The sequence below is a fragment of the Athene noctua genome, chromosome 5 (assembly GCF_965140245.1).
Source record: "Athene noctua chromosome 5, bAthNoc1.hap1.1, whole genome shotgun sequence".
Taxonomy (NCBI): Eukaryota; Metazoa; Chordata; class Aves; order Strigiformes; family Strigidae; genus Athene; species Athene noctua.
Window position 1 is genome coordinate 24,451,341 of NC_134041.1, and position 11,318 is coordinate 24,462,658.

The 11,318-nt window shown below is 41.1% G+C and overlaps 1 protein-coding gene across 1 annotated transcript; it reads left to right on the plus strand.

Moving 5' to 3' along the window:
• Positions 1 to 1,417: 1,417 nt before the first annotated feature.
• Positions 1,418 to 10,861, plus strand: PRPF38B (pre-mRNA processing factor 38B). The gene is made up of 6 exons (XM_074906719.1): positions 1,418 to 1,796; positions 5,165 to 5,233; positions 5,516 to 5,667; positions 5,751 to 5,811; positions 8,321 to 8,544; positions 8,779 to 10,861. Exons 1-6 carry the CDS (start codon positions 1,512 to 1,514, stop codon positions 9,629 to 9,631), a joined length of 1,644 nt encoding a protein of 547 aa, XP_074762820.1. The 5' UTR covers positions 1,418 to 1,511; the 3' UTR covers positions 9,632 to 10,861.
• The last annotated feature ends 457 nt before the right edge of the window (positions 10,862 to 11,318 follow it).

The window sequence follows — 11,318 nt, forward strand, 5'->3', positions numbered from 1 at the left end:
CTTGTCTTATCACTTGTTACTTGGTTAAAGAGACTCATCCCCAGCTCTCTGCACCCTCCTTTCAGGTAGCTGTAGAGGGCGATGAGGTCTCCCCTCAGCCTCCTCTTCTCCAGACTAAACACCCCCAGTTCCCTCAGCCGCTCCTCATACGACCTGTGCTCCAGACCCTGCACCAGTTTCGTTGCCCTTCTCTGGACACGCTCCAGTCATTCAATGTCCTTTTTGTAGTGAGGGGCCCAAAACTGAACACAGGAATCGAGGTGCGGCCTCACCAGTGCCACTACAGGGGTAAGATCCCTTCCCTGTCCCTGCTGGCCACGCTATTGCTGACACAAGCCAGGATGCCATTGGCCTTCTTGGCCCCCTGGGCACACTGCTGGCTCCTGTTCAGCCAGCTGTCAATCAGCACCCCCAGGTCCCTCTCTGACTGGCAGCTCTCCAGCCACTCCTCCCCAAGCCTGTAGCGCTGCTGGGGGTTGTTGTGGCCCAAGTGCAGCCCCCAGCATTTGGCCTTATTGAAACTCCTCCAGTTAATGTTATATTTTAAAATGCATCTGGCTATTTTAAAATGCATTAATTTAATTCTGATTGCTCCGAGCCTATATATATAGTATTACTAATGGCAGAAAAAGGCGTTCAGCTTGAATTTAGCAGCAGGGAGCAGTTACTGTTTTCTTGGTGTTTAACAAGATTATGAGAAGCTGCTCAGCCACGGCCACGTCCTGGCTAGAGGAGTCAGCCTCATACCGAGCATGTTTCAGGTGATCAGGCCTTGATGTACCTGCCCGTTCAGCCATCAATAAACACTTCTCCACCCCAGATTCCTCCACCCTGAGCAACTCTGTCGCTATTTCTCAGCTTCTCCGTTAATGCGAAGGCAGAGGCAGGCGCCTGGGCCTCACCCCTGCTCCTGCTGTGCTGAAACACAGGCCTCATCACCAGCGACAAGGGTGGCCGATGGGACCAATTTCCGAGTCTGTCAAGTCACCGGCTGAGTATTTGGTGTAGCGGTGACGGCAGCCGTCCGCCGGCACACCGCGGGCTCCCCCGCTTTCCCGGGCCGGCATCGCCCCACCTGGAGGGCCCGCTGCTAGGCCGTCAGGCACCGCCCGCCTCGGGGCAGCCCCGCGGCTGAGGAGAGCCTCGGGCGAGGGTTAACGCGACTCCCGGCGGCTCAGCAGCGAGAGGTGCGGCAAGGGCGACTCTCGCCGCCCTGCTCTGCGAGGCGGCCGGCTGTCAGGAGCAGGAGGAGGAGGTGGACCGATGCGGGCGGGCCGCGGGAAGGAGCCGAGCCCGGGGGCGAGAGGGCGCCTCGGCCTCTTCCCCTTCGCCCCCGCCGCGCGCCGCCGCGCTCCCCCGCGGCGATTGGTCGGCTCGGCCCCGGAAGGCGCCGCTGTCACTTCCGCGGGGTCCGCCATCTTGTCAGCAGTTGGCGGAGGCAGCGCCCGGCCCGGCAGCCCGCGCTCTGGTGTGGCGCGGCCGCTCGTCCGCCTCGCAGGCCCCGAGCCGCCATGGCCAACAACAGCCCCGCTGTCGGTGCCGGGAACTGCCAGGGGCAGCAGGCGGCCCAGCACCAGCCTGGCGCCGTCCCGCCGGCCCAGCAGCAGCTGCAGAGCGGAGCTCCCAAGCCGGCGGCCTCAGGCAAGCAGGGCAACGTGCTGCCGCTGTGGGGGAACGAGAAGACCATGAACCTGAACCCCATGATCCTCACCAATATTCTCTCGTCGCCCTACTTCAAGGTGCAGCTCTATGAGCTCAAGACTTATCATGAAGTGGTGGACGAGATCTACTTCAAGGTGAGCCTGCGGGCCGCGCCCTGGGCGCCGCGGACTCCTCGGGGCTGTGCCGGCGCCTGTCCCGACCCTCCCTGTGGCTGGGGTGGCTGAAGGGGGAAGGCTTTGATTGCGGCCTGCGGATTCTTCCTCTTGTCTTCCTGTCCCTTATCTTGCGGTAAGGGATGGGAGCAAATCTCTTTTATCACTTAATTGGGGGAATCCCAGGTACTGCCTTCTCTCTCTTACAAAAGAAGCGGGTTTCGCGCTAGATTTGGAATTACAGAGTTTAAGTTAGTTTTGAAGTGGGCAGCGTGAGCCAGGGCAGTGGGGATGAAATGGCCGTCTAAGAACGGCTCTCTCAATCGTAGAGAGTGGGGAGGGGACCCGAGCTGTTTGCCATTTCTAGAAAGAAGCACTCCCCGCAGCCTAGGAGTTGCCGACATGCCGTGTAACTGCGCAGAAGGTCTGGTGGTGACTGTAGGTGGTTTCAACAGGAGTTTGCATGTGGCCTTCTTCCTCAGTTAGAGGTTAGGATCCCCCTCTCCACGCCCAATCAAAAACTAGTTCATTTTAGTGCTTCTTTTGGTGTTAGGTAGGATGTGCTGGGGAGGTAACTGTATCAGTGCACCCATATCTCAGTTCTTGTTTTGTTAGCAGGATTGAATCAGTTTTGCAGCGAGGCTTCCATCAAGCCAGTCTCCCAGGTAGAGGTATGCATAATTAATGCTCATCAACACAGCCACATTCTTTGTTCTGATAATGAGAGCAACGCTTAGATAATTCAGGCTGCAGTTTTCAGTCAGCTGTATTTTGGTGGTTATTGAGATATTTTTCTCAGCTGAATTAATTCTACTTTGAAATGTTACTGTGTCAATTAGTAGGTTAAAATATACTTTGAAATTTAAAAAAAAAAAATAGCCTTTTGGTCTTGCTACCGGGCCAAGTCGGGCAAGTTAAGTTACTTGGGGGACTGTAATTGTGAAAAGTAGCTCCACGGAAGTATTTTGAGATATTTCGCATTGTTTGCAGTTGCTCATGAAGACAGTGCTACTGCTTTTCCTATTAATGACAGTACTTCTCTGCTTGCTTTCTGTCATTTGTAGCGGACTACTTAGTTCTCCCAATACTGTGAGTAACATAGATTGTAGATAAAGCTTCTCTTCAGTTAATTAACCACTTGCTGCATATGAGATAGAAAATAATTCATTCTGACTATCAGAATGGAAAGCAGCAACATTTTTGCAAGTGATGATCTGAAAAATTTATGAAAAAACGTCTTTTCAGAAAATTTGAGAGCTTGATATTTATTATGTGGACACTTTCAGATCTAGTAAAAATTATTTGATGTGATTTATCTTCTTAGTATTGGTAGAGCTCAACTGCAGTAGGTCAAACTGCTTGTCTCAGTGTTTAATTCCATAAGTGGTTTAATCTTAAATTGGGGAAGAATTTTGACATACCATTAAATATCTGCTTATTAATCCAATGTAAATAAAGTTTGTTTACTGAAATTGACAGTTATTTTGCCTCACAACTACATGCTAAAGAAAGAAAGCTCAGCCCCTTACTTACTCATGAGTAATAGATGTGAGGAGGAGATAACCTGATGGTTAAGGTACTTCAGTGATACTCAGAAGGTTTGAATTCTTTTCATGTTTTAAGAGAAATATTAATTGATTTTTTTTTTTTTAATGTATCCACCAGGTGTATTTTTGAGTGTATTTGTCTTTGCTTTGGAACCAAAATAAGTGGCTCATTAAAAAAAGTTGAGAATGCTGGGGGATGGATTCTCAGGGAAGATCTTAAATCACACATGCAGCTAGTGATAGGGACCATCTTTGAAGATATGGTTTCTTGTTTAGATATTTAAATTAAGTAACTTGTAGTTCTGGTCTCCTGTTTCAATTCTATATCTGCAGAGTGGGTGACTGCCCTTTCTTTATCCCTGACCTTAGTACTATGTGTATGTCCTCGACTTGATTTAATCTGTATACTCCCAGCAAGTTAACCACATGCAGCAGCCTTTGTAGGATCAAAACTTTAAATACTCTTTTCTACATTTGTATAGTTTTCAGGCCTTCAGGTTTTTTAATTATGTCGGTCAAAACCAGCAGGTTTATATTGATTGTGCCCAATAAGTGTAGCTGTAATTAACAAAAATGGAAGACTTCCATTGTGATAGTCTTATACTTGATCTTTTGACTAAAAAATACTTTTCATTTCCTGTGAGAGGCAAAACTAAATCAGAAGGATGCGCAGTATTATTTACGTAGTGTTTGTTAACTTCTCATGTGATGCTGATAATACAGGAAGTCATAGTAGATTTTTGAATTCTATGGTATTGGCATCTCTCATGTTTCCTCTTTGGATAAGATAGCAACTGTAAAAAAACCCAAACCCCACAGTTCAGTAACTTCAGCTGTTAGTATATCTCTGATATCATGTGATTGTGCACATAATTAGTTTTGTTTCATGTATTGTTCAATAATTTTAATTTGAACTACAGTACAACTCTTATCCCCAATCTAGTGTAACACCATTGTATCTTTTTTGTCTTGTTTTTATTTATTTTTTTAAGTTGACATGTTTAGGAAATACGCTTGTTTATTGAGCCAGATGAAGTCAATTCTCTGAACTTGACAATTTCAAATGTAGCTTAGGCAGTTTTATGTCTAAACTTGTTTGTGACTCTTACTGTCAAATTTAAGGAATGGTGTTGGTTAACTATGTTTGTGCATTTATCTCTAAATGCATCTCAAAAGATTTGAATTAGGCAAGCTTTACTCATGCTTAGGAACCATGTTGTCTAAGAACACCACTGAAGCCTACAAGAAAAAACACTGGCTTTTTAGATTAAACTACTACACTTCGTAGACATCTTTGTTTTTTCATAATTGTAGGTGATACTCAAAACAAATACCTGGCTAAGCTCACTGCATAAATGAGATTTGTGAATATGAGACTGTAGATTTTGAATTCTGTAGCTGTCATCAGCAGGTGTCACTAAACTTGTTAAGAGGCAGTTTAAATACAGGTAATTGTTTAGTCACCATAGCAGATAGTAATGATGGGGTTCGGTCATAAAGTACTTGAAAGTACCTGGAGTATAAAATAATTGTGGATGCTTGCTTTGGTGGTTTGGTTTTTTGGATTGGGTTAGGGGTTTTTTTAACTTGATTGATGATTTCGGCTGTAATTTCTTAATGTGGTAATTAAAGCCAGATGCTTTGCCTTAATGACATAGCAGACTTGATCTTGAATTTGGTAGGAGAAGACAATATTTAAGATTGATTTAGGATATCCATTGTTTAAGTTAGGGTTGTACAGGCAGCTAAACATTATGGAGATTGTAGTTGTCATCTGTTTTCTTTCTTCCGCCTCCCCTTCAGGTTACACACGTTGAACCATGGGAAAAGGGGAGCAGAAAAACAGCAGGCCAGACAGGGATGTGTGGAGGGGTAAGTAGAAGTACGTGCCTTCTTAAATTTTTCTGTCTGGTAAATAAATTTCTCAAGCTTAGCTAAAAAATGCTTATGTGTTGGCTCAGTCCTTGGATGCAGAAGTATTTATTACAATGAGTTGATATATTCCCCCTTGCTTCCAGAGCTGTGGGTGCAAGTAGTGCTACTTTTTCCACATAGCTCTGTTGGTAGATTTAGATTTTATCCTGTGTCTTTTTTAGATTTGGGCTAATGTCTTTTTTACTTGCTGTGTTGTCACCTAACTTTTTTTTCTGAAAGGTGCGTGGTGTTGGAACTGGAGGAATTGTATCTACTGCCTTTTGTCTGCTCTACAAGTTATTTACACTGAAACTCACTCGTAAGCAAGTGATGGGCCTTATAACTCACACAGACTCTCCATATATTAGGGCTCTTGGATTTATGTATATTAGGTAAGTATCAATATAAGCAATTAATGATTAATGTAATATACAGAAAGCTGTATTAAAAGTTTACTCTTTTTTTGTACTTAAAGGTACACACAACCACCTACAGATCTATGGGACTGGTTTGAATCCTTTCTTGATGATGAAGAGGTATGTCGGCGAGGGTAATAATTTGTTTTCTTTTGTTTCTTTTCATGTTACTACTTTAGGTTTAAACATTGTTTGATAAGGATTTCTGTAGTTTGAATGTTGCAATGTTATGTTCTTCTAATTTCATTAATTAGTGCAGGAAGCAGGTCTGAGCTGCCATCCAGGTAATATTTCTTAGATTTCAAAGACTTAACTTTCCATTTGTTAGGATGTTAGTGTCGAACATTAGAAAGCCATGTGAAATGGGTTTATTAAACCAGAATGCAGACAGCAGGCTGTGTGAGTGTGGCTTCTGTGCAGTTTTTAGAAAAAAATATTTTTAAGCAAAGTGTAGTAAGTCCTGAAAGTGCTATATTTGTATCTTACATTTATTACTGAGATAGGGGGAATTGGTGCCCACACAGAAGAGTGTGAATTATATAGTAGAAAGCAATAGTCACCTTGAAAAATATTAGAAATCTGTGGTTATTATTTGTGTCCTGGAATAACTAAACCCGGGATTTCTTCAGAGGAGAAACAAACTGCATAAGGTGGTGTTATTTCTAGTAACCTTAATGTCTTTGCTAACGGGGCAGAGAAAACTCCCATGAGTGCTAATTGATGAAGTTCAGTAAAGAGGGTGCATTATTACGCAGTCAGATAGGAGAATACAGAGTAGAAGCTGATGGGTGAGGTTTCCCAGTCTATGAAGTCAAATATACAGTCTGCTACGTACTGTTGCAATTTGTATTTATTGGACAGGATTTAAATTACATCCTAGATTTAAGAATGCAACAGGAAGGATCACTTGCCTTCTTCAGTGTGATAGTAGGCATCTATTCAAGAAATTTCAAATGTTGTAGTTGCAAATGATGTCCAAATACTTGTATTAAAAAGTAGTGTTATTTATACCTGTATCTGACTGCAATGCAGTGTATTTATTTTAAACAGCTTCTTTCATGCTAAGTATCAAAAACACTGTGCAAAGGAAACAGCTGTTACTTCAGGTAAACCTGTGTTATTGTACATTTGTAACAAAAATCAAATTTAGATTTTGATTGCATTGCTGTGATATCCTCCTTCTCCCCCAGGTGGTGCTAGTTAACATGAACTCTGCAATGTTGCTTTGTAATTAGGAGGATTGGGGTGGCTTCATTTTCAGGGTCTCACAAACAACTTGATTGCCAGGACAATAAAGCGATCACAAGTGCGGTTCATTGTGCAGGTCTTAACTGGTTCATTATTCAAAGGATCTTTTTTTAGTTTATACATTTTAGTTCTTGCAGATACTGGTTATCAACGTATATTTGTTTGTTGTTGTTTAAATTCTCCCAGTATATATTTTTGGAAGTAGTGTTTCTTTCCCAGCTGCTTCCAGTAGCTTTGTGTATGTAGGAAAAAGTGCTTGGGGCTGTTTGTCTCTAGTTTCTTACCAGTCGTGGGCAAGCTCATTAGGATGAAGCAACTTTATATATATGGAATTATTTAAACCTACAGGATTTTTTTTTCTCCAGTTCTTAAATACATGGAAGCAGTTCATCTTTTGTCATGCTGCTGTGAAAAACTTCTGAGGATACAGAGTTACTTTACAAAATGCTTCTTATGTTTATTTTGTTTAACTGTACGTACTCTACAGGTGCTACGTTTAACTCCTTTTTTTCTTCTTTAGATCTCTGCAGCGATTATATTTGGAAAAACTGTATATCTGAACACTTAAATGTGTGTGAGTGCAAGCAGTTTTACATTTAGATTTTCTCTTCCTGTTTAGATAACAAATCTCACTTTCCTTGTGTGCTTGCACTATAGGTTTGGGACTGACAATAGCTGACTAACATGTCCTGAGCTGTGAGAGGGCATAGCAAGAAGGCCTTCATGCGGTAATGACCCTTTTCAGAGACAATGGTCATCATGGATTATGCGTTTCCAATTATTTGTTCATTTATTTATTTTTTTACATATTTCTAAATTAGAAACCTCACTGCTTCATGGCAGTTGGTTTGCTATTGCTTCCAATTCTGTTAGGATGCCATTTTGTACTAGAGGTTTTTCTGTGATCATTTTTAGCTAGGCAATGATGTAGTTCTTAAATGATTTAGGCCACAGGGTTGGGTATGATGGCACACAGTTGTACATCCACAAAATGGAGTATTAAATGTAGTTTGAGAGGACTTCTCAACTTTGTGGCATTTAAATAAAATACAAGATCATACCATATAACCAAACTGTGTAAGGGGATTTTGCGTTAATCTCTTCATCAGCAGTCCCTTACCGTCCAGATGGCTGCAGGATTAGTATGTGCCTGCATGCATATATATTAAGTCCCATTCCCTATCTGTAACATACTGCCAGATCCAAAGGGTGCAGAGTTTGAATTTTTCTAAGGAAATGTATTAGAATATGAGACAAGTAAACTTTCATAATCATGAGACTTCAAGAGGGCAGTAATGTAGCAGCATTTTTTTTTTTTTTTTTTAAAATCAGTAATGAATGTTTTTGACCATCAGGATATTTTTTTGCTTGTATTTTGTAGGACCTGGATGTGAAGGCAGGTGGGGGTTGCGTTATGACCATCGGGGAGATGCTTCGTTCCTTCCTCACTAAGCTTGAATGGTTTTCCACGTTGTTTCCAAGAATTCCTGTGCCAGTCCAGAAAACCATTGACCAGCAAATTAAAAGCAGACCTAGAAAAATAAAGAAAGATGGCAAGGAGGGAATGGAAGAAGTAGACCGGCATGCAGAACGTAGACGTTCAAGGTCATATACATGTTATTTTGAAAATTTACGTTAAAAGTTCAATATTGACCTACTTGTCTTTTTGCTGTGATAGGTTTTAAGGCAACAGGCAAAACAGTTCATGGATGGTAATGGATTAAAATAATCAGATGATAATTGGTATTTAAGATTAAATATAGACTGTGTACATAAAGCATAAATTGGAAAGTAAACTTTAAAAGGTTGTGTTTAATATTCAATATCTTATTTTAAAAGGTCTCCAAGACGATCCCTCAGTCCCAGGAGGTCTCCCAGGAGATCCAGAAGCAGAAGTCATCATCGGGAAGGCCATGGATCTTCTAGTTTTGATAGAGAACTAGAAAGAGAAAGAGAACGTCAGAGATTAGAACGTGAAGCTAAGGAGAGAGAAAAAGAAAGGCGGAGATCGAGAAGTACTGATCGCACACTAGAACGGAGGCGAAGCAGAAGCAGGGACAGATACAGAAGCCGTAGTCGAAGTCGTGACAGGAAAGGAGATAGACGAGACAGGGATAGGGAGCGAGAGAAAGAAAACGAACGTAGCCGGAAAAAAGAGAGAGATTATGATAAGGAAAGAGGTAGTGAGAGGGAAAAAGATCGATCTAGAGAAAGATCAAAAGAAAGGAAAAGTAAGGGTGATTTAGAAGAGAGAAGACACAAGGATGACAAGGATGATAAGAAACACCGGGATGACAAGAGGGATCCAAAAAAAGAGAGAAAACATAGTAGAAGTCGAAGCCGGGAAAGAAAGCATAGGAGTAGGAGCCGAAGTAAGAACACAGGTAAGCGCAGCAGAAGCAGGAGCAAAGAGAAATCAAGTAAACATAAAAATGAAAGTAAAGAGAAGTCAAATAAACGAAGTAGAAGCAGAAGCAGAGGAAGAACAGATAGTGTTGAGAAGTCCAGAAGACGAGACCAGAGTCCCAGCAAAGAAAAATCTAGAAAGCGTAGCAGAAGCAAAGAACGTTCCCACAAACATGATCACAGTGATAGCAAGGACCATTCGGACAAACACGATCGTCGAAGGAGCCAAAGTACGGAACGAGAGAGCCAAGAAAAGCAACATAAAAACAAAGATGAGACTGTGTGAACTCTTTCAGAAGTGGATCACATTGAATCCTATAAATGTTTGATTAAATCCTGCTTATTTTTTCTTAAAGTTGAGATTGTGCAGTAGTTGATGAGCACTCTTCTCCAACCTCCCTCTAGGCTGCAGATTGTCATTTCCTATTTTGGGTAGGGAAGTGCCTTTGTAAACCCATTCAATGCATTGACGGTTTCAAACCATTTGTTTAGTTTAACTCGTAATGCGGAGATTGTTCTTGCATTTTTATTGTTCAGATGTTTCTGAAATGTACAGTCTGTACATATGTCCTGAAAATGTTTTAATTCCTTTGGCATGGTTGCCATGTTGGTTAAATTTGTATGAGGCAATAAACTGCCACTAATTCTACTTTCCTTTTGTAGATGTGGAATTATGGTTTGTATCCTGAAGTTAGCATGGCTGTGCTTTACATAATAGTATGGCTCTTAGGGATGGATCTCGAATGTGTATTATAGTGGAGATATTTATGTGCATACAGTGTACATCGAGGGCTGCAGATTATAGAACTAACACTTATGTCCGCTGTACCTGCTGTTTTTCTCAAAAGCTTTGAAAATGTATTATGTTGTTGATCACCACTTGTGTTAAATCAAGAGTGGACTTTGAAGGAGATAGTGGATTTGATGCAAAGATTTAGATGATGCTGGGGCTTGTTTAGTAATTTTTTAGAAAGGCTACCTCAAGCGGACACTGTAAAGGTTGATGGATGAGTACCGTAGCCATCTATGCATTTTATTTGTTTGGGAAAAATCCATGTAAGCTTCCACTTTTTTTTTTTTTTTTAAAACACAGTTTATACATTTGTGGTCTTTTAATGGTTTTAATCAGCAGCTTCACTTGTGTCATTTATCATAATCCTGGGCTAATAAAGGCATTTAAGATGGGAAGAGGGAGGTAGAAAGAAGAAAATTATTACAAAGGATTTCAGTTTCAAGCTTCCAAAGCATTTTTATAAGTGTAAACATTTAAAATAAGAATTACCTGATAGTGTCCTTTTTTAAGTCATATTTTCTACAAATAGTAAGGATTGCAGTTTGTGCTGAACATTTCATCTGGCAGATTTTTTTTTTTAAACAGGTTGTTAGAAGCAAAAACCAAAATGCATTATAGAAAAAAATAATATCATTAAAGTCCAGGTCTATTTGATAGATTATTCTGATGACTTGTATACTAAGTGAGGAGAACCATCTGGAATAAACTCTCAATTAATTCCTTTGTATTGGGTGTCACCTTTTCCCTGCATGTTCATTGCCACTTCAAGAGTGTTTGGGTTCCTCCAGGTTTCACTTTCAGACTAAGTGACACTTTGTATGAATAAGGATTTTATGTAATACATACATTATAAAGAAGATGTAGCTAACAAAGAAACGCAGCAGCCCAAATATAGGAAGAACGTGAAGTGTGACTCATTCATGATCATGAAGTGCCCTGAAGGTAGAAAGCAATTGGTATTTGTGCCTTTTTTGCTTCTGTGTGATGCAGGTTATATAGGCATGATATTTAAATGTTAGGATATTTTTAAACCTCCAGGAGAAAACAAAACAGTGATTGAATTTCTAACAATACGCTTCATTCCATAGTACTCAAAGAAGCAAAAATAAACCAACTCCCATTTTTTTTCTTCCTCCCTGCCCTTACTGTTTTCTGAATTGTTTTTCTTTTGACACTGTGA

Coding starts and splice junctions, on each gene's coding strand:
- PRPF38B (XM_074906719.1), top strand. CDS start 1,512: ATGGCCAACAACAGCCCCGCTGTCGGTGCCGGGAACTGCCAGGGGCAG. Junction 1,797..5,164: donor TGGACGAGATCTACTTCAAG/GTGAGCCTGCGG, acceptor CCTCCCCTTCAG/GTTACACACGTTGAACCATG. Junction 5,812..8,320: donor CCTTTCTTGATGATGAAGAG/GTATGTCGGCGA, acceptor TGTATTTTGTAG/GACCTGGATGTGAAGGCAGG.